This window comes from Pipistrellus kuhlii, unplaced genomic scaffold, assembly GCF_014108245.1.
Source record: "Pipistrellus kuhlii isolate mPipKuh1 unplaced genomic scaffold, mPipKuh1.p scaffold_m20_p_16, whole genome shotgun sequence".
Classification (NCBI taxonomy): Eukaryota; Metazoa; Chordata; class Mammalia; order Chiroptera; family Vespertilionidae; genus Pipistrellus; species Pipistrellus kuhlii.
In genome coordinates, this window is record NW_023425471.1 from 2,367,671 (window position 1) to 2,392,070 (window position 24,400).

General features: G+C 39.8%; 1 protein-coding gene across 1 annotated transcript in view; it reads left to right on the forward strand.

Annotated features, from left to right (window-relative positions):
* The window catches only part of GLRA2 (glycine receptor alpha 2), a 154,601-nt gene that overhangs the window by 105,754 nt on the left and 24,447 nt on the right, over positions 1 to 24,400 (forward strand). The window contains exon 9 of the mRNA XM_045582286.1: positions 15,857 to 16,006. Coding sequence (XP_045438242.1) covers positions 15,857 to 16,006 — 150 coding nt within the window. The remainder of the gene's footprint in view (positions 1 to 15,856; positions 16,007 to 24,400) is intronic.

The window sequence follows — 24,400 nt, forward strand, 5'->3', positions numbered from 1 at the left end:
CTCAGTTCTAAGCACTACCTACTTATTATTTCGTGCTTATCTCAATCCTTACCATACATCTAGGAGATAGGCCCCATTGCTCTGTCAGAATGCCAGCAAGAAAGAAAGTGCAAGCAAAAAGCAAAGTTGATCTTTTATAACCTAATCATGAAAGTGACATCCCATCACTTTTGCCATATTGTATTTGCTAGAAGCAAGTGGCTGGGTTCAGCTCACAGTAAAGGGATTCCCAATGATATGAAACAGGAGGCAAGAGTCAATGGGGGGCATTTTAAAGGCTGCCTACCACGCACTATTAACACTAAGTCTGCATTGCTCTGTCAGCTGAGAAACCTGAGACACAGAGTGATTAAGTATCTTGCCCAAGAAGTATAGCTAGGAAGAGGCAAGCCCTGATTTTGATCCTCCAAGTTGAATACTGGTGCTAATGGGTTTTATCAGCACACCAACCTAGCACTGGTAAAGTGCTTGGTCATCATCTATTTTCTTTTTTCCCCCTCTAAAAAATGGGTTTCTCAAGGGCAGGAACCAAAATTCTCTCTCAGCATCTCACACATAAAGAACAGTTTATAATGATTTGTTGACTGGCTGCTGAAAATACTCAATTCATTTTGTGACCCTATGTCTGTGTATACAATAACATCAAGAAATCGTGATGAGAATTTAAGTGATTCCAGAACAGAGCACAATAGATAATATGTAAATGAATGGGTATGGTAATAAGCCAGATTTAACTCATGGGCAGTAGATCCTTGACCCGTGACTTCAGCATAAGTGAATTTATTTTTTAATAGCTACTTTATAAATGTTCAAGTAGGGAACGTACTTGAATGAGTAGATTAAAAATAATATATTATGGTTCTTATTCACTTATTCTAATTAATTATCCTCAAAGACATCTATTTTTTTTTTAAACTAAACTTGCCTGTTTAAAAAGTCCAAAGTAGCCCCAGCCAGGGTGGCTCCGTTGGTTGGAGCATCATCCAGTACACCAAAAGGTCATGGGTTCTATTTCCCATTAGGACAAATACTCAGGTTGTGGGTTTGATACCAGGTTAGGATGTGTATGGGGGGTAATCAATCAATGTTTCTCTCTCCTTTTCCCTTCCTCTCTCTCTAACATCAATAAAAACATATCCTTGGGTGAGGATTTTAAAAATTTCTTATTATAACAAAAGTCCAAAAATAAATCATCAAATCGTACCGAATTTTGAATTTGTGAGGCCCCCCAAAAAATGTATCTCTCAGCTCTCTCCCTTCTTCTCCTAAAGACACCCTATATTAATTATCTATTACTTCATAACAAATTACAAAAAAAAAATTTAGCCACCTAACAACGTTTTAAGCACATAGTTCCTGTGACAGGTCAGGAATCCAGGCACAACTTAACTGGGGCCTCTGTTTCAGGGTCTGTCAGGAGGTTAAAGTCAAGGTGTCAGCTAGGGCTGCAGTCTCACATGAAGGCCCAAGTAGAGAAGGATCCACTTCCAAACTCACTCATGTGCTTGCTGGTAGGCTTCAGTTACTCCTGAACCATAGACTGAGGTCTCAGTTCTTCAGTGACCATTTGCTGAATGTGACCCTCAGTTTCCTGCCAGGTGGTCCTCTCCACCAAGGCTGCCAGAGGAGAGCCAGAGAGAGAATGCCAGCAAGAAAGAAAGTGCAAGCAAAAAGCAAAGTTGATCTTTTATAACCTAATCATGAAAGTGACATCCCATCACTTTTGCCATATTGTATTTGCTAGAAGCAAGTGGCTGGGTTCAGCTCACAGTAAAGGGATTCCCAATGATATGAAACAGGAGGCAAGAGTCAATGGGGGGCATTTTAAAGGCTGCCTACCACGCACTATTAACACTAAGTCTGCATTGATCCTTTAGTGTAATGCTGTTAACATTTTTCATTGATGTTCTGTCAACAGGAGTAATTTGTATCTTCAAAATGTCTATATCTTTATATAACTTTAACTCAATATCCCTAGGTATGATGTGCAAATTTCATACCTACATGGAACAAATTATTTATATAGATCCCAAATTGATTTCATACTTGCTCCTCCAGATTCGTTTTTGCACCATGTCAATACACCATTCCTACTGATGATGTGTAAAGCAGCCAAATGGAGAGCTTTTGTCAATAAGAAAAGAGTTTTCAGGAGGCCGTATGGTTTGTTTGCCATCCTGGTTCTAAATAGCGCATGCTGTTGCAGTCATCATTTATGTGTCAGGCTTTCCTGATCTATTTCATGTTTGGGTCATTTGTTTCCGTGAACTGCAGATCCTATAACAAGTGTTTGCATGCAGATAGTTCTGTTGGGATGTGGTCTCAGAAAGGACAAGTGAGAGTGTGTGAAGTGTAAACAAGGAAAGGAGAAAAGCCAATAAAGTTTATTGATCAGACGGTTAACATGGAGGGCAACAAGGGGTCAACCCAGCTGGGCATTCTCTGGAACACCATGCAGAATTCTCAAAGACTTGTCTCACCAGGCAACTGGAAATTTGGGGTCTTTAGCCACCAACTTCCATCCATTTGTGCCTGAGAGCTGGCCCTGTGAGTGCTCTAGGCTTCCTTGTATGCAAGTTGAGAAAGTTGTTAAAGTGCTAGAAAAACCTCTGGGATGGAAAAGCAAAAGTGTTCAAGGGCTTGAGGTGAGTTGCTGAGGGTTTACAGCAGACTTTGCCATTAAATGTGCAGGTGAACTCAGTGCATCTGCTTACACATGTGTTTTTTGCCAATACAATTTGTTCCTAAACAAGGAATTCACCATTTTAAGCAATCTCTACCTGGCCCATTGAAATACTCAATGAAAATTCATTATTGGATGACACTGAAGGTGATAAGAAGGCCAGAGGCTACTGCTGGGACTCAAGTTTCTGATCACCTTGAGATTGAGACCCCATGCTGCTAGTGACTTAGTTTCCTCTATCATCACTTTCTCTTTCCCTGGAGTCACAGACTCACAGATGTCTAGCAGAAACCTTAGACATCTATACTAATAAAAGGGTAATATGCTAATTAGACCAGATGTCTCCGGATGTCCTTCAGACGTCCTTTCAGAAAAAGCCACAGAGGCTGCAAATGCCAAGGGCATCCTCTGAGTGCTCCCGGCCTGTGAGAGGGGGCAGGCCGGGCCGAGGGACACCTCCCAGTGCACTAGTTTTCATGCACCGGGCCTCTAGTAGTCATTTAACCCTTTCATATTTTCAAGAAGTAACCTGAGGCCCAGAAAGGTAAAATGACATGGCTAAGTCAGCCAGTGGCAAAGCCAAGACCAATGCCCTTGGCATCTTCTCACAGCTCTCTCTATCACAGCTCTGCCGACTCCTCTTAGTTTATAGAACCCTACAGGATTGATTTCCACAAAGGAACTGAAATTGAGCTCTCCAGTGCACATATATGCAACTGATATATTAGAAACTGATGTGCTCAATGAGCCCAAACAAAATCTTTTCACATTTACAATTTATCTTTTTTTTTTTTTTTTTTTTTTTTTTTAGCAATCTGTACACTTCCATATTGAAATCTAATAATGTCTCCATAATGCATGGCTTTTTATATTTCTCTAAAGTGCTTGCACATCTGTCTGTGTCATTTTATTCAAGAGGCCATAGAATTTCTTTTTAATTATAACAGACTCCTGCGGGCTAATATCTATTGCAAATAAGTCATTACAAGTGGGTAATTTGTGGCTCTGGTTTTTGAGGTGAGGAGAAAGGTGTGGAGCGGACTGTCGTCAAAATGCTGCTTAGCTACAGGAAATGGACACAGCGGAGGCCAGTTCTTCGGTAATTTACAGTAACAAAAAGTGAGATCACCAGCCCAGTCAGAGGCTTTTGTGCCACATTAATTTCCAACCTCTGACTGACCTGTAGCTCCTTTTCTTGTTTTCTCCTCCCCACGTGTAACCTGGAACATGACGGGGGCCTGGCATTATTCTATTTCAGTTTCGCTTTGGATGGCACGAACTAGCAGGGAGCTGATTAGCTTCAAGAGCTTTAGCACACACCAGGCATGATTGTCTGGGGTCTCACACCAAAAATGGAAGGTTTCTTTCAAGGGGGCTCCCATGGAAACATCCTCACCAACCTGCTGCCTCCACTGTGAGCTTCCATTAAAGTGCAGAGATGATGTTAAACCAGGCCACTGGCCAGGGGTTGGGTAATAAAATTTCTTGGCTACCACTGAGTCTGCCTTTCAATGAAATTAATATTTTGTGCTATATTCTTAGTTGTGAATTACGATTTGGCCCTACATCAAAGCTCATCCCCAGGACGTAGCATCTTAGTGCTGGGAGGCTTCAGGTGCATAGTGGGGAAACTTAACACTTGGAGAAACCTCTTTGTACCCTGGAGTCATGACAAGATTCTAGGTATTCTTGAAGAAATGATTCCCTATCGCTGAAAGCTGAACTGGGCTTCCAAAGGCTGCCTCCATTTTGTAGCCCAGAATCTCCCATTCCCCACTTATCTTACCCACCAGTCATCTCAGAACCAGGCTTGCATCCGGATACACCATTGTGCTTTCTGTCTGACAATGAAGAGCCTGCTATTCAACATTGACCCTCACCCAGCACTGGCCTTCCCACTCACTCTGCTAAGGTTCTGAGTTTCAGAAACGGCTAGGGGTGAAAAGTTTGGCCCATGCTGCCTTCCTGATTTGGCCTCCTCATACTATTATTCTAAGGAGCATAGCTCCTAGAAATCATAAGCCAGCAAGCCCAGTCTAGGAGGTGGGGTCTCCTCAGCTTTTCCATACTCCCCCTCCCATCAATCCCCTCTCTGGGTAACTCAAGATGGAAAATAAGAGTACATCTTTGTCACAGCTCTAAAACCTATCCATCATTCATTCCAAGGCCTTTCACTCAGGCTTAGTAATAATAACTGGACTGTTATTATTAAACTTCCTGCCTCTCCATGCTTGTTTACGAGTATGAAAAATTGAATCTGGGGTGGCATGTTTGGGGGTATAAATAAAGTGGAAACAGCACTTGGGGAATTAAATGAAGAACAGCCTGGTTATCCTTCATCTTTAAACCTTGATTTTCATAGTATCTCTCTGGCTGTAAGTGACTATGCTGCTGTTTTTTTCCTCGCCCACCCCACTGCATGAACTTTCTCAACTCTCTTTCACATCAGATATTGTCATCTGGTGTGAGTAATCCTCCTGACTCACTCCCCAGAGAAGGAAGTTCCTCCAGGGGTCAGTGAGCCAGAAAAGCAGAGTGTGGCATCAAACCAGAGTAGATGTGAATAGCAGCTCAACCCCCTTTTTATCTGTGTGATCTTGGCAAAGTTAATGGGTCAACTCAGTTTTCTTCCATTGATAATGGAGACAACACATGGGTTGTCGCAAGGTTTCTGTTTATGACAGTGGTGGTGGTTTGTTGTTTTCTTTTGTTTTTGTAACAGTGCGTCTCAGTGCCCCTGACATACAGGAGTGCCCACTACAACCAGGTCCCATTTTATGTGAATTTGAAATAGGGCAATACAAAAATACTAATAAAGTCTTAATGCATGCACAGAGCATGAAATACAACAAATTCTACTTTACATTTTTTTCCTCTAGGGAACACTGCCTTGAATTATGCAAGTTTTGAATTATGCAATGTCTTTAAGAGCTCATTCCTGGCAAACCAATGTGACTGAGTGTCTACAATCTGCCAAATGAGTGATAAGATTTACATAAAGTGTCTTATTCAATCCTTCAACAGCATCGTGACATTGGAATCCTTGGGCCCTACTTTAATATTAGGAAACTGAGATCCCAAAAGGTTAAGTAATTTTCCCCAAGTTCACCGCCCATTCATCTAGGATCAAATCCAAACTGGACTGGTTCCAAAGCTGTTCATTTCCTTCCTTTCTTTCCCATCTTCATCTACTCCCCAACCCTCCCCCTCCCATTCCTCGCCTCCACATGCATGCACTAACTACACAAATCTCTATTAAGTGGAGTGTCATCACATTATTCCCCAAAGCCTATGGTTGTCTTTCCAATACTGAGATAACCCAACTGACGCTTTTTTCAGAAGTTTTTTTTTTTCCCCCTACACTAGTGGACAATCTGCTCCTGACTCCCACTCCATCCTCATTCCTGCTTTTGTTTGAGAAGCAATTTGCTGCACTTCCGGTGGCTGCACAGCAATAAGGTGCAGCCACCGGAAGTAGACTATTGAAGGAATCATTATTCCTGTCCAACAGTTGAGAATGTGGTAGATGCAGACACAGGAAGATGCCCCCTAGTCTGCTTCTTCCCCTTCCTCCCCTTCCTCCTGATGCCACTCCTTCCCCATCCCTGGCTCCCTCCCCCAGATGCCAACATTTGCTGAAGACTGATATTTGGGGGTACCTTCCTGAAGGTTATCCCTATGGTACCTCTAGCAGTGGATATCACCTAGTACTTCCCAGGTCTTCTGGGGCTGGCAGTTCTACCCTTCTCTCCTGCACTCACAAAATTGATGTGGATGCTGTGCTTTGGCAAGATACTTTGAAGTTTTCTGACTAACATAATGGAGAGAAACTTATTCCTCTTTGGAAACAATATCAGCTAATTGGGTCGTTATGCCACCCAACACCAACAAAGTGGTCCCTGAAGGTTGTTCAGTTCCTACCTTGATGAGTTTTGTTAACCAGTACCATTTGTAACTAGTTGGCCCCTAAAGATACCGGGTTTGGAGGCACTGCCACCTACTGGCTATTTATGCAAACAGCACCTTTGTAAGTGTGTTGACTATATTCTCTACCCAGAACCCAAGAGTACAAGATATAGATAGAAAATGGAGTGGCCACTGGATAGGCCAGGTAGTCAGTGCTGCCACTATCCCTCTCTGCCCATGAAATCTTACTTTCCTGGCATTAATAGGTGTCAGCTCTTTAAGCGGGCAATGCAAATGGTAACTTGGTAGCAAAACTATAAAGATAAAATGTACAACACCATGAATCTTTGGCACTAGGATTAATTTGATAGTCTATATATATTTTTTTTATTATGTCTTTACAGTGATTGAATACTGTAGGTAAGAGACAAAACCAAAAATCAAGCCAGAATTCTCATTTCCACCTTTGTTGATTACTAGTTGTATAAGATTTAGGCATGGATTTAATAAATTTATTTTTCTCTCCCATAAAATGAGAATGGAGAGGATGGTGATGTACTTCATAGCACTTAATAAAAAAGTTTACTGGAGCTACCAAAGTCTTTTGTTCCATATAATGGAAGCACAAGTCAGGTTACTGTGACCAACAGTATCTTTCAACAGCTTCATTAATGAGGGTTAATTGCAATTTTCTCTTAAATTAGATAAAAAGAAATTTTACTATACAGAGCAGGAAAGCTTCTATTTTGATTTAGCAATGGGTTACATGGTTACAAGTAGTTTTCAAATAATTAAACATTGACTCAAGCAGGTGGGTGTGACAGATCATTCCACTTAAAGAAAACTATCTCATTATTTTCAGATTATCTTACAAATTACATTTTGTTTCTTTTCTATTAAAAATAATACTTTATTATAGTCATTATTAATATTTATCCACTGTAGAACATATCTCTATATATGTTCATAACCAATACTCCTTGATCAGATGATGGGAAAATGTCACAGCTCTCTGGAATCAGCCTAGGGGCCAGGAATGTGGACATATTTTAGTTGGCAAATACACACATGGGAGTGCATTGTCCTTGAGAAATGGACAGGGCATCTGAGCTAAAAGGATAGTTAGGCAATCCTTATAAAGTGATCCACTCTTTTATGCTGGGGATAAACATCAGGTAGAAAATGATCCAACTCATGAACAACTGGCTTCCTGACACAGGAAATGATGTGGTTATTTTTTTTAATATAGACAAAACAAATTATGGCACTAAAGTAAATAAATTATTGGTTTTGTTTTCCCCTTTGATACCAATCTGAGTATACAATTAATAAAAGACTGACTTTAGAAAACTTGCCAAAATCTTCCAAAATGCCAAGCCAGTGTTGAAAGAACAATACTGGAAATGTCAGCATGATGCCAAAACTGAGCAAAGAGCTAAGTAAACTCTACCATCTACTTGATCTGCTTAAATATCCAGTTTACTTAGTGCCACAAAAGAAACCTAAAGCCCCTGAATGGCTCTAATTTTTTTTTTACCAGATATGTTTGTAAACTACATGAATTGTAAAGTCATGAGAATAATAAGCATTCTTCTTGCCCTCTGGATATCATCAACTATCAGGTTTAAAATACCTATGCCACTTTTTTTTTCCTTTTAGCTTTCTTTCTTCCATTTTTAACATCCAAACCTTTATAAATAGCAGTGACTGTGAAAAGAATTTGGATTTATATATGGCTTGAATAATGTGTCAATCAACAGAAATAATGGGGCCTTTACCTTAATGCACAAAGATTTGTCATTAGTGGCATAGATAGAAAAGACATTACTGGGTCTTTATACTCTAAGTATCCTATACTTTAGTTGGATGGATAAAACATGCATGCATGAAGCACATGTTAAATTTTATTATCCTAAATGTAAGTGCATTACAAATTCTAAAGATGGGTAAGACCACTGTGAGCTATAATAGAATAGACAGAGAAAGTATCACTCTGGAGATGGAATTTGAGCTACTCCTTGAGGAATTATCTGGAGATAAAGATATAGAAAAGGCAGGAAGAATTTTTATGCTGAGAGAATAGTACAAGGATTTCTCAACCTTATACAATTAACATTTGGGGCTTGGATAATTCTTTGTCATGGGATCTGTCTTATGCATTGGTTGGATGTTTAGCAGTACACCTGGCCTCTACTCACTAGAAGCCAGTGGTAAAACCCCACTACCCAGTTAGTTAGGACAATGAAAGACATCTTCAGATATTGGAAATGCCATCTCAGGGCAACGTCACCCCCAATTGAAAGCCACTGGAGTAAACATTGATACCTGGATTATGGAGGATTGCTTTATAAATTTCAGAATTTATCAAACTCAGAATTATTGACATTTGTAGCTAGGTAACATCATTGTGGGGGCTGTCCTGTACATTATCACATGTTTAGCAACGTTCCTGACCTCAATCTACGAGATGCCAGTATTAACACCCACACTGCACGACTCCCCCTCCCCCATGTGACAACCAAAAATATCTCCCGACATTGCCAAATGTCCCCTGGAGTGTAAAATCACACCTATATGAGAACCACTGTGGTTTTCAGTGGGAATGGACTTGGCTTCCTCAGGGGTAATAAAGTAGAATTGCTTAAACAAAGTACAAGGTATGTGTCAGCAAAGAGCGGAATAAGATTGAATAACTAGGGTGGCCACATGCTGTGTGAGATCTTGGATGCTAGAGTCTGTAGTAGGCAGCCAGAGCAGTTCTTAAGCAGGTGTGTTGCAAAGAAAATTGGTGTTTTAAATTTAATCTTGCAGAAGCAAAAGGATAAAGTGCCACCAGGGCGAACGGAATGCAGGGGCATCAGTTAGAAAGCTGTTATAACAACCAGGTGTAAGCGTTGACGGCCAGAGTTGTGGTGAGATCTTTGGAATGGAGACGAGAGACTAAACCCAAAGGCACTTTGCAAAAAGAAATTATGAGCTTTTGCAATAGATTGAATATGAGACATGAAGGCAAGGAAAGACCAAATGATGAAACTAGGGTTGCTAGTAGGAAGAAAGATGCAAATGAGATAAATGGGGAGGAGGAGCATTTAATAAGTTTGATTTTGCAAATGCTAATTGCAGGCATTTTAGAATTAACATGGGAATGCTGCTGAGAGGTCATGACTGAGTGATGAATTTTGGAGTGTTGAAAACACACAATCCTGAAATCTCTGTGGCTTAATACAATAAAATTTTATTTCTCATTCACATTACACTCCACTGTGGAGTGAATGGCCCTGAATCTTTTAGGGATCCCGATTTCTTCCATTTTATGGCACTGTCATCTTAAATGGGTGACATCCAACGTGACTGCAGAAGGGCTAAGTCCTAAGGAACTTGTGGGAGATTTTAGAGGCTTTATGAAGTGCTATAAATTACACTGAGTGGCCAGATTATTATGATCTCTGAACGCATAATAATCTGGCCAATCAGTGTGTGTGTGTGTGTGTGTGTGTGTGTGTGTGTGTGTGTGTATTGGAGGCCTATTGCATGAATTTGTGCATGGGTGAGATCCAGCCAGCCTGGCCAGAGGGAGGGGACATGGGCAGTTGGCCAGTCTGCCTGCTGGTCTAACTCCTGGTTGAGGGATAATTTTGCAGATTAGCCTTTTATTATATAGGATATACACTGAGTGGCCAGATTATTAAGCATTCAGAAATCATAATAAGCTGGCCACTCAGTGTATTCCTGCCCACATCCCACTGAGGACCCAACTGAACTAAAAAATCTAGTGTTCCGGGAACAAAAAATTTGATTCACGAGAACTTGGCTAATCTCTGCTATAACACACACAAACACACACACACACACACACACACACACACACACGAAGAAAACTACAGGAGTGGATGAATTAATTAATTAAGGGCATGAAGATTAAGAGTGAAAACTGAAGAGGAAAGAGTTCAAAGAACCCAATAACAGAAGAAGATCCAGCAAATGATTCAGGAGTGTTGTTAGAGAGCTTGGAAGAAAGCCAGACCTGTATAGGGTGGAAAGTGGCAAGATCAGGGGAGGTAACTTTCTGTTAAGATAGGAAAATGTCTGCTTTTGCTAATATCTTGCTTTTGGATACAAAATTCACAAATCTTACCAAAAAAAAAACAAAAAAAAAAACATATACATCAATATCCAGCTCAAACCATCATTAGCTTGTCTTTAAAAGCAGTCTGAAACTGAAACCTCTCTGCCTGCCCTTCAATGTGGTGGCCCAGCCTATCTGCCCACACCTCACCACGCACTTCCCAGGTACCCAGCATATCCTGTCACTGGGTTGCTCATCCTGAGCCCACCTTCTCTCTCCCATCTCCATGGCTTTGCTTTAAATCTTCTTCTATCAATCAAAAGCCTGGCTTTCCTCAAACCCTAAGTCAAATGCCACAGCATCCAGGAATAAAGCTTTTCTGATCTTCCCTATCAACATCCACTTCCCCACAGTCCATCAGCCTTTTGATCTTCCTTACACTTTGGCACATGGGACCATGCATTTCACATCTATCAGTTATATGCTCACTTGACATTCTCCTTAAATAGACCCCGGGTTTCTCAAGTATCAAGCAGGGCCACTCGGATGTATAATCCCAGGACAAACCAAACAACACTACAGTCTAGGTCAAGGGCTAGTAAACATTTTCTGTAAAAGACCACATAGTAAGTATTTTCAGCTTTATAGGCCATATAGGGTTTGTCACAATACTCAACAGTGCCATTTTAGTCCAAAGCAGCCACAGCCAATATGTAAATGAACAAGTATGGCTATGTTAAAAAAAAAAAACCAACAAGTTTATTTATAAAACACGTGTTGGGCCAGATTTGATCGACAGGCCAAAATGTGCTCCCTGTGAATGACACTCTCTGAAGCACAGTGTGAAAGGGGTTTCCTGGGGCCTAGTGTGAGAAGTCATAGGAAGAATCGATGAGCATCTTAATTATCCTGATCCCTTCTGCCCCATCTCCCAAAAGCACTTAGTGCATTGCCTTCCACATAGTGGGCTTGCGATGTTTTTCTAAATTAAATATGCCTGGAACTCAGTGAATCATCTTAGCACTTTGAGAGCTTAATTACCTTTGGAAACTATTTTGTAAGATTGTAGTAAAGTAGTTCAGGAAGGGATCACATAAGCCCAAGAATCATAAAAAAGAATGTGTCAGGGAAAGATGTGAGCTGAAAACATCTAAGGATTAGCAGCCAAAGAGAGAAAATCTGACATCAGAGCTGGGTAAAAGCAACAAAAAGGTATTTCAATCCTGGGAGACTAGCACCAAGTGGCATCACACCATATGTAATAGATGTCCCCAAACACCCTCTAAATCCATGTGAATAATTCATTTAATACCAGCACTTCAATGCTGGAAAGATGTTCGTGATTTGGAGGGAATTCAGAGACCAACCAAAATGATGAAGAGGCTGAAAGGATTCATTTATGAGCGGCTATAAAAGAATTCAAATACGTGCTTGGCCTGCTGATGGCCAGAAAGAGATGGGGGATGTTTTACAAATTACTGAATGTTGTAAACACCAGGCTGGGGAAGAATAATGGTCAGTTCTATTGGACTTAGCTCTTGGTATGGACCTATCTCAGGCATTGACAAAGTCCTCTCATTATTGGGTCTTAAAACATTTATGGGCCATCTGAATAATATATAACCGGGAATGCTGTGATTGGTAATGTTCTATTATTATAAGAGAATAGGATTGCTCCAGAAGAAAAAATACAAGACAAATTATTGCTTATTAAAGAAAGAAACATTCCAGGAATGCTAAGTGTACTGAAGAGAATGGAAATGCGCTAATAGTCTACTTTTTAAAATATCAAATACACAAAATTGTGGATGATATTATTTGGTGTAGAATTGTTTAAATTAAAGCACAAAATGGAAAGGCAGACAAATATTTCCTTTATTCCTTCCTCCTGTCATTCAGTCATTTATTTTGCTATCTATCTCACATAGCTAATCCTTACTATTTGTCATGTCCTTTACTGGTGATACAAAGGGTAATACTTCACAGGGCCTGTCAAAAAGAAAAAGCTTACAGGTCTAGTGGTGGGATCAGGGAATCTATTAGACTAAAAAGGAACAGCAGACGGGCTCAATAGAAACTGAAAAGGAAGGAAAGAAAAGTGGCCCCTAACCCAGACTGGTGAAAGCAAGAAGATTAGGGAAACTTGTCGGGGGAGCTGATATCTGAGCCAAGTCCTGAAAGATTCTGAGAAGTCTATTAATCAGAAAGAAGGTGAACAGCATCCCAGGTAAGAAGAGTGGTCATTTACAGTGGTGAAGATGATAAAATGCTGGACCCCTTCACACCTTATGTGAGACTGACAAGTAGTTCAGATTGACTGAGACAATTGGTGTTAGGAATGTGGTAGCCTTAAAAGAACTGATGAACCAAAAGATAGATATAGAGACAGTAAAGCAACAAACAGACTGTCAAATTACAGCAGGGAGGGTAGGGAGATCTGGGGGAGATAATAGATCCACCGAAGGACTTGTAAACATGCATATAAGTACAACCAATGGATACAAAACTCTGGGGAGGGAGGGTCTTTTTGGGAGGGGGGAATGGTAAGATATGTACACAGATAATAATTTAATTTTTAAAAAAGAAATTGTATTAGAAAAAAAAAGAACTGGAGAGCATTATGCTAAGTGAAATAAGCCAGTCAGAGAAAGATAAATATCACATCATCTCACTCATCTGTGGAATATAATGAACAACACAAACTGATGAACAAAAACAGATCCAGGGACACAGAAGCATAGATCAGACTGTCAGACCTCAGAGGGAAGATATGGGAGGGGAGGGGTAAGGGGGAGAGATCAACCAAAAGCCTTGTATGCATTCATATAAGTATAACTCAGTGGTTGACAAACTGCGGCTCGTGAGCCACATGCGGCTCTTTGGCCCCTTGAGTGTGGCTCTTCCACAAAATACCACAGCCTGGGAAAGTCTATTTGGAAGAAGTGGCATTAGAAGAAGTTTAAGTTTAAAAAATGTGGCTCTCAAAAGAAATGTCAATCGTTGTACTGTTGATATTTGGCTCTGTTGACTAATGAGCTTGCTGACCACTGGGCTAGGAAATGCTCACTAGAAAGGTCAAGGGGAAATGGGAGAAAACAAACTGTATAATCCTACTAATGTGTTTGTGTACATCTGGAAGGAAAATTCACTAGTCAGACTGGGATCCAATTACAATCTTTGCTCTGCCACTTACTACATTTGTGATCTCAGGTAATAATTTAACCCCTCTGTACCCCAGTTTACTCATCAGAAATGGGAGCAATATAGTTGTTGTGATGGTTAGAAAAATTAATACATGTAAAATAATTAAAAGTAGAGGCACAGTGCATGAAATTAGTGCATAGGTAGGGTCCCTAGGCCTGGCTGGTGACCAGGGCTGGCTGGGGCCTTCCTTTGTTCTTTGCCGTCCCCTGGTGATCAGCACATGTCACAGAGAGCCATCAAACTCCGGGCCTCCCGGTCAAATTCCTGGTCTTCCAATCAAACTCCTGAGGGAACACTTTGCATATTAGCCTTTTACAATATATATTGTAGATAGATAGGTAGATAGATAGATAGATAGATAGATAGATAGATAGATAGATATTGGTAGGTAAGAACTCAGTGTTATAAAAACAACAACAACAACAAAACCTATTTATATGTTTATAGCAGCACAATTCACAATAGGCAAGATTTGAAAACAACCTAAGTGCCCATCAGCAGATGAATGCATTAAAAAAACCTGTGGTACATCTACACAATGGGATACTATGCTGCTCCAAAAAAGAAAGAACTCTTACCATTTGCAACAATATGGATGGACCTGGAGAGCATTATGCTAAAAGAAATAAGCCAGTCAGAGAAAGAAAAATATCACATGATCTCACGCATTTGTGGAATATAATGAACAACATACACTGATGAACAAAAATAGATCCAGAGACATAGAAGCATCAAAAAGTCCATCAATCTTCAGAAGGAAGGCAATGGAGGATTAGAGTGGGGGTTAAGAGATCAAACAAAGGACTTGTATGCATGCATATAACCCTAACCAATGGACATAGACACAAGGAGGGTGGGGGCATATGCTGGTGGGTTGGGGTGGCCAATGGGGAGAAAGGAAATATATAATACTATATGTAATACTTTAAACAATAAAGAATTTTTAAAAATAAAGTAAAAATAAAACAAAAATTGTTAAAAGTTAGGACTAAATAGTACACATTCAGCCGGCAGTTTTATAAGCATCTTTTGAAGTCTAGGGTCCAATATACTACAACTTGATGTAGTTATTTTCACCCGTACATTTAACGAATAATTGAAAGCTGAGTGGTATGAGGGGCACTTTCCATTGAAAGTAAAAAGTACTTTTCTTGAAAATTTGCTTTATTAAATTGTAAGATGTAGTAAATACTCAAACAACCACTGAAGGTTTATAAAAGTGTTCTTTTTAACCAGATACTTTCCCCAAGGCTAGAGCCCTGATGTTTTATTTTGGTTCAATATCCTTAAATTGTGATAGTTTCAATATCCTTAAATAGTGTTTAAGGATAGAAATAGAAATGTGTTTTCATGCCAGTTAGGGTCAACAGATGGATGAAAATTAAAAATTGATTTTTAAAGGGCCCAAGTCCATAGTTTATTTCTCATCCAAATTATGGAATGATCTTAATGATATTTGTTTTTAAATGTTAAGAAAAAAAAGCCCTGACAGGTTTAGCTCAGTGGATGGAGCCTTGGTCTGCAGACTGAAAGGTCCCAGGTTTGATTCCAGTCAGGGGCATGTGCCTGGGTTGCAGGCACATCCCCAGTGATGGGTGTGCAGGAGGCAGCTGGTCAATGTTTCTCATCAATGTTTCTAACTCTTTCTCCCTCTCCCTTCCTCTCTGTAAAATATCAATAAAATATATTTTTAAATAAATAAATGTTAAGAAGAACAGTTTTGAAAATGGTGTCCTCCACTCTATTCTCCTCAAAAGTTTTAGTTTGTGTCTCCTTTCTTCATTAAGAAACTTCTTTGGAGCTGTTCTCAAGGATGAGGCTACTTGAACAGATGGGCTACACTGAGAAAGGTGGCAGAAGGGCTCAGGACATTGAGGGCGGGGTGTGTGACTTCCACTGCTCTGCCCAGGATCCACAAATGAGGCTATTCTGCTCACAATGTTAGGAAAGGGGCTCCTCACAAGCTGTCATGGACTCTCTCTGTGTGTCTCTCTCAGGTCTCCTATGTCAAAGCCATTGACATCTGGATGGCAGTGTGCCTTCTGTTCGTGTTTGCCGCCTTGCTGGAATACGCAGCAGTGAATTTTGTCTCCAGACAACACAAGGAGTTCCTGCGGCTCAGACGACGACAGAAGAGGCAGAATAAGGTACAGATGAGCCTCAGGTGGCTAGTCAGGTAGTGCTTGAGGTGGTGAACCAAACAATATGATTCAGTAAACACAAGGACATATAATGAGCAAGAAACTATGGTTAATTTTTGTTCTGCTCGGCCCTACTATACTGAATTACTGCTCAGGTTAGTCGTTTATAACTGGGGCAAGGCTGTCATGCATATAAGCACACAGCTAAACTTCATTTTCAGATTAAAAAAAATAAACACTATATATATATTACATGGGGCGTACTTATATAGTGAAACCTTGGTTCTCGAACTTAATTTGTTCCAGAATGCTGTTCAAGAAGTGATTTGTTGGAAAACCAAATCATTTTTCCCCTTTAGAAATCATGTAAATGGAATTAATCCATTCCAGACCCCCAAATGATTTCTTGTTTTAACCTTTCTTCTATATAGCACATGTTTGGTGTACTGCTTAATCTATAGATAAGTGTGTGTGTGTGTGTGTGTGTGTGTGTGTGTGTGTGTGTGTGTGTGGTGTGTTTTTGTTTGTTTGTTTTTTAATTTATTAAGCCCCCCCCCCCCCCCCCCCGCTAGCCTTAACAAATCACTTTCAGCACTTGTCCAGGGGTGTCTCTCAGGTAAGCATGTAGCATCTTTGCTTGTTCACATGTCACTGCCTCCGAAATGCTGTCACAGGGCTAATTGCTTTTCCTTTATCCAAATCAACAATAGTTTTTCTGCTTCTTCAATTGCCTGTGATCATTGCTTCTTTCACCCTCTTAGCAACTTTAGCACTCTTGATGGCCTCTGTTTTGAAATTATGCTAATATTCTATTTCACCACCAACAAAAGCATTCTCTCCTTTGTTTGTTTTCTGAGAGAGGCTTGTTGTCATGCTGAGGTATCACCATGAGAGGGTTATCAGCTCAAAAACTGAAGTTTTGTTCCACAGCCTAGACTTGTTTTCAGTGAACAAGTTGATCAAAAACCAAATTGTTCGAGATGGGAGATATTCAAGAATTGAGATTTGACTGTATTAATAAATTATTCATTGTTTATCTATAATTCAAATTTAACTAGGAGCCCGGTGTTTTAGCTGACTGGAGATATATACTTAATCTGACAAAATTACCTTAAAATCAGGTTTTGAACACTGATAATTGTATGTATTATTATACATACAATTATCAGTGGAACTTTGTGCTATAACTTCTTTAACCTTTTCATCAATTGCTCTGACTTTATGTAAATCAGGTTCCTACCCATGTTGACTGCAACTTGATAAATCCAGTCACATGGATTTCATCATCTCAACTTAAACTTGAATGCAGGAACCTGAAATTTATCCAGAGGATTGACATTTGAAATACATGGCTCCAAATATTCAGTTCAGTGGTTCCCAAACAACTTGCCTGCACATTAGATAACCCCAGGAATGTTTTAAAAGTCCCAAACCTTGCCCATGCCCCATACCAGTTAAATCCCAGTCTTGGGATGGAGCATAGCAGACAGTATTTCTGAAGTCCCCTCCCCGCCCCAGTAACTGCAGTATATAACCGCTCTGGTTTATAAGCCAATTTTACATAGGACAACAGAAGGTTCTGGGACAGAAACATGACCTTGGTCACAGCCTAAGGAAACACACACACACACTCTTCTATACATTGTTGAATATCAAGCCTTTTGCAATTTTCTCCTCCCTGCCTCCCTGTGATAACCATTTTTTCAACCTCATCCACAGGAGTCTAGCACAAGGTGACACAAGTTTGATGTTACTTGTGCTACCTCACATTTTATTAGAATGTGAGGATACTTCAGCACATAAGCAGTGTTCTCAGAATTCCCTGGCATAGCATAGTAGGTGGCCATTGACATAGAACATTTTCATTTTGCTTCTCATATCTGAATAATTGAAATGCTATGGGGAGGAATCTTAGGCTGTATCTGTACCTAATCTTACCATAAGAATCACCAGGAGTGCTTGTTAAAAGTACAGATTCTTGTGTTCCACCCTCAACCTTATGAATCAGAGTCTACAGGGAGGTCACTAAATTACTGAGGTATTTTTCACAAGAGTTCTGGTGAGTCTTATTATGATAAAGTTGGTTTGGAGAAAGTTGAGTAGTATTAGAGCAAGCAGTAGCAAATGAGAAAGGCAAAGCAGTAGAAGACGAGGTTGGAGAAATAGCTAATTTCAGGTTCATATAGGTCTTTGCAGACCAGTGTAAAGGAATGAATTTTATTCTAAGTGATAAAAATCCATTTGTTGGTTTCAACATATCAAGTTGAAACCTATCTATTACATAGATAGCCTGTGAGGGGTAAGAGTAACAGCAGCACATCAGTTAGGAGGCAATTGTAGAAATATAGATGAGAGATGTTAGTGGCTTTGACTCCAGTGTTAGTCAGGAGTATAGAGCTAAGCGGTCAGATTCAAGATACATGCATTCATTCTAGAAATATTTGCTTCCTACTGTGCACCAGGCAATGTCCATAGCCTTAGAATACATGGTTGAACAGGACAAAGTGCAATCCCCTTGATGAAACTTACATTCTAGTGGTTTATCCTTTGGAGGCAAAACCAATAGGTCATACTGATGCATTTGATGTGGGAAGGTGAGGAAGTGAATAATATGGCTCAGATATTTGGATTAAGCAACTGTGGTGGGCAGTGTTACTATTTAGGATGGGGACTACTGTGACAGAGCACATTTGGGGTAGAACTCAAAAGTCATATTTTGATGCTGTTAAATTTAGATGCCTGTGAGACATACCAGTACAGTTGGAAAGGAATTAAATATATGTACCATCTCTAAGGAGTCTCTTTTTAATGCCCACCTCTATCAGTCATCTCAAGTATCCTCCTTGCTCCTCATTGTGATGCCTGAACAATCATCTCCTTTCCCTCCTTCCTCAAACCCAGCTCCATTGGAGCCTCTGAAGTTCAGGTTTTTCAACTTCATTGATGATTTCAAATATCACTGCTGTTATCTATCAGCTTCCAGCCACATTCCTTATTAATGACTTTAGCACCTTTTTCACTATTAACCCAAACTCTCATTAACTTTACCTTTCCTGGAGGGTCTTCAATATGCATATAAATAATTTACCCCAGCTTTGGCTTCCCGATTCCTGGATTGCCTAGCTGTCTATTTTTCCTGTATTCGCCTTTAGCCATATACTCATATGGTTATAATCACTGCTTTGTTTTCTTTAAAAAAATATTTGAGAAATCCAAGCTTATATGGTTTGCATGGAGATGTTCTCCAATTTGACTGTGCATATCAAAATGGCTATTCAAAATATGAAGTTTAATTAACAAAGTTAAGACTTGAGGGAAAGAGGGAAAGCAAAACAAATCCTGCTTGAACTTTGCAATCAAGGCAGTTATTGTCATTAACGATTACGTTTTGGAAAAAAAGAGCAGGAGACCTTTCCAATTTTTGTCCCTTAGGAAATGGCATCTTTTTCTCTAAGGTAGAGCTTTTAAAGTTTTCTGAGTCTGAACCATGGTAAGGGGAAAAAATGGTAACAAGAGCTAACACTGTTTGCATGCTTGCTATATGCCAGGCACTTTTCCAGGCACTTCCCATCACAGTGATTGACTTAATCCCCACAACAACTGTGTGGTAGTGTGCTCATAGAGCCTAATTTACCATGACACATTCTCATTTTGCCTGTTTTCTTGATGTCTTGTGTGATTTAGCATTTGTCCTGGATTATTCATTGTAAACCAATCACTTATATTAACACTTGCATTAAAGTAAACTGAGAAGGGTTTTTTGACCTCCACTTTGTACATCTGGTTTGTGTCATGCTGTGATCTTCTGGGGTGGGAGTGTGCGTATGCAGTGCACAAGTTCTCTTTAGCATGTGGTGAAATCTAGAAAATCACTCTAATTGTCCTTGGCCTCTTTGGCTCTTTCCAGAGCAATGCCATAACTGACACTCTCTCCGGGATAGATCAAAGGGCCTTGCTGATATAACACAGTACACTCAAACACAAGAGGCTGGGCATAAATTATTCTTTTTCTTTGTCTCTGTCCATGGTGAGACTCCCCTGTCCTGCTGGCCACCTCAGGTACCAGCTTTGATCCATGACAGAATATGCAAAATCCATTAAACCGCTAGCCCACCACTCAGTGGGGCCAGTGGAAAACATGGAAAATTACATGAATATGAAATGAAATAGAGGCTAAATAGTCTTGCTGTTGAACATCTGAATGTTCATGATTGAATTGTTTTGTCATTTTTGCATGATATAAATCTGTAACTGTTTTACTGTTTGAAAGTGCTTTTTAATTTTGCAATAATTAACATTATAAAGCTATATTGTCTGTTAGTGACACTTTCCACTATCAAAATTGTCCTTGGATAAAGTAAGTGGCCATTCTGCCAAAAATGAAGGCAGTTTTCTTATCTTCATTTACACTTGAGGAAACTAAAACAAAGCCAGGTTAAGTAAAATGCCCAAAGCCACACATGTAGGCATTCTGGCTCCACATGTCCCTCACTGTAACTGCTGCTGCTCTCAGCTCACATTTTACATCTTACATTATTATGATCCATTCCCTCCCCTCCCCTCCCTTCCCCTCCCCTCCCTCCCCTCCCCTCCCCTCCCCTCTCCTTTCTTCTCCTCTCCTCTCCTGTCCCTCTAATGCACTCTAATAGTCTACATTCTGTTGTGTGTTGTTGTTGTTTTTTTTTAAATACTGGCCATCAGGGAAGAGATTAGGTGAGGCAAGTGAGATAAGACACACAAGTGCAGGGTCAGATCCTGTTTTTATTTAAAATTGATATTTTCTCACCACGGATTTTTGCATTAATGATGATTTTTTAAAATGTCGCATTAAATATTTATCTGGAGTCCTGGGGTTTTGACATCTATTAAATTTTGCACCTCGTCCTAGTTCCAGCTCGGCTGGTCATGAACCACTGAGTTTTCCAAGACCCTAACAAATTGTAGCCTGAAGTTAAAAACAAAACAACAACAACAACACAACACACAAAATCAAACACGACCACCACCATTTAAAAATGTTGAATATTCCCAATGAAAAAAGTCAACTCTAACTTTTTACTGGGAAACTGACCTCCACAATACAATATAGCTTGATTCTTTAGTGGGTATTAGTAACACCAAGAGCAGATTATTTCCACAAACGACATTGGCATTCAGATTTATTTAAGAAAGATATATATTGAGAAAACGCCTGATATTACACTTAAATGCATGGGAAAATTGTCTGGTGCTTACCGAACAATCAAGTTATGAAATAGGGTCACTTTCAAAAAGGGTTCAGGCGACTTAAGACTCGGTGCATTTGCTTTATCTTTTCTACATCTCAAAAAGCAGTCACTGTCAATTTTATCAAAGTAGAGTTTCTTAGAATCAATCAGGTCCAGATGTCACTGATAAAACTAGCCAATCCCTATGTTTGGCCAACCTCAGCGTATTAGAAGCAGATGTCCCAGGTCTAGGTGGTAAAATCCTCTTTTTATGTGTTGCCTTCAGCTCCGATAAGACGTTTTCATACTGTGTGATGTTATCGCAACTTCCCCACAGGAACTTTAAAGCCTCTCATGCCTTTCTCCTTTTCATTTTATATCAGGCCACACCCTAACTGACTTCTGGCAGTGTGCCTGACTTCAGGCAGGTCCAGCTGCCCACATAGCCTTTATTTTCAGTGACTAAACAGACATTGTGGCTTCTTGGGGACATGGTTCTGACTTTTAGGCCACCTAGTGATAAGCCACCATTTAAAATGATTGATGTTAACACCCTGTTTAAACTTCAATATTCAATCTTTGGCTTCCCAATTCCTGGACTGCCTTAGTGGGAAGAAAATACGAGCCCTCTTAACCTGATTAGACAATAGGCTAAGAAAGGGAGACCCTGATCAAAATGTCTCAGGTGATGATAATTTAGGAAAGCAGGAATTCAGTACGCAAATTTTTTTGCATGATTTTCCTCTCCCTTTCCCATCTATTCTATCCTTTTAATCTTAGCTAAATTGTTAATTCTTCAAAAAATAATTTCCTGATCCTACACAGGCTGAAATAATCCCACTCATTCAGGCACCCATAGTACCTAATTTGTTCCTATTTGTAACTTCTGTTACTTCTACCCATATGTTGTACATGTGTAAAATTGAAATGATATTGGGAGATATCATTTAAGACACTTTACCTATTAATACCTGAGTCCTGCTTTCAACAGATCATCCCATGGACCTGTTGGAGGGAAATAAACTTAAAAGGACAACGAACTATCTTATTTTTATGAACGTGTCAGCCTCAAACCCCAATGTAATGTCACAGGAGGAGACCTACTTAGAAGGAGCCCTGTCCCTCCACTTGGTAGGTCCAGAAGCCCTGAACTATGTTCTTCTCAATGTTCCAAGGAGTCACCAGGCCCAATGATGAAGATAGGAGGACAAGGACCCAGAGCAAATGGTTGCCTGGGAGTGGCTTATTAAATGCATGGGGTCCTGGAATGTCCCCAGTTAGACTGGCACTCCTCCTCCTTAGGGGTCAAAATCTCATCCTCTCTTCCTGGAGACATCCCTCAAACATTTCAGGATGGTGAGCTGGTAGGTAGTCTCAATTCTTCTGTATACATAGAACTAGTCCTTCCTATGATATGGCTTACATCCCTCAGCACACTGGTCCCCCTTTCTCTAGTTTGCTGGTGGACATCTTGAAGTATGACTTACAGAATCTGAAAGAGTTACATGATCAACATGTAACCTAGTTGAGCAGTAACATCCCCTGCCTTTATGTATAATTTTTAATAGAACATTAAATTACATTATTGCTTTTAAGTACTCATATTCCATTATTGGCTCATTCTGAACTTGCTAATGCCTATTAATTTCCCAAGTCTTTTTGTCCTATTATTAACATGATTGGCTATATTAACATGGTTGTGGGTTTTTTTTTCTAACCTAAATGAAGAACTGTATTTATTCCTGTAAATTCTTCCCTCATTGTATTTGGCTCATGTTCTAGACTGTATCAATTTTTCTAATAGTTATTTAGAAAAAATTAGTAGCTTTGTAACATTGAAGATGTCAACACCCTTCAGCCAAAGATCACAGGAAGCAAGCTTGCATATAGTTAAACCAGTTGGGTTTACTGCTCTTTGTAGTGTGAAAGAAGGCACACCATCTGGCTCCTTGGAGAGGGTGCCACTATAAATTGGGTGATTTAAGAAGAAAGTCTAAGGAAGCAGGGGTTTGCTCTAGATTGGATGCGGACAGAAAGCAGGGAATGTTCTAAGAATGGATATCTTAGTAAATCTTATCTCTAAGGGGGCAGACTAGATAGACTGAGAAGAAAACTATAATTTGTAAATAAGCAGCACTCATTTTAACCAAAAGGAAGATGTTTAGCATTTTGGGGATGGCATAGGGACCTTGTTTTTGCCTGTGCTCAGACAAAATTATGAAGTGGCCTTGTTGTGTTTCACTTGACCATGGTCACAAATGAGCCTTGTCTGAGGTTGGTATTCTTAAATGACTTAACATTTTGGAATTGTGATTTTCACCTCCTAAAATGAGAGACTAAGCTACACAAATTAAAATGGAGGCTCTATCATGTACCAGTTCTGTGATCTCAGCAAGTTACTTAAAAACATCTCTCTGTGCCTCAATTTTCTCATCTGTAAAATTGAGTTAACAATATTCACCTCAGATAATTGTGGTGAGAATAAAATTAGTCCCGTCGATAAAGCTCATAAAATAGTCCCTGGCACATGGAATGGAAAGTTTCATGTTTAGTGATTGCTCATTTTAGCGTGTACTTTTTCCACCAGAAAAGTATGTAGCAGATGATGGGTCACAAAGTTATTGTTCAATTTGTTGGGGAACGTGTTCTACAAATTAAAATCAAGTATATTAGAATAGCTGCAATAATAGGCTGCCTACATACACCGTCCCCTATTTTTACTCCTATTTTTCCCACAAAGAGAAATGAGATTGCACAGGAAGATGTGACCTATGTACAGCTATTTTTATAATCATAGGATTGAAATAATGAGTTTAGAGGTGCTTTTTTCTCTATAGCCTCTAAACAACAGAAGTGGGAAGAATTAGGGGCAAGCTGAAATCTCATTTTACCTCTCACTGATTCTGACTTTGGCTGATGTACATCTTAAGTACAAGAGCACTTTTCCCAAAAGTAGAAAACCCATTAGGACCCTCCCAACTCAATTAGAATGTAAACTGACTTTGAAAGAAGGCTGTTGAAATGCAGATGCTACTACTACTAAGTCTAATCAGCAGAACAAATCTAAGCAAATGAGGAACCCACAGAACTATAATCAAAGGATGGTCAAGCTTTTAGAACCTTGCTAAAAGTCTTTCACCTTTCTCTCTTCTTCTCCAAACACTTAGAGCAGTGGTTCTTAACCTGGGTCATT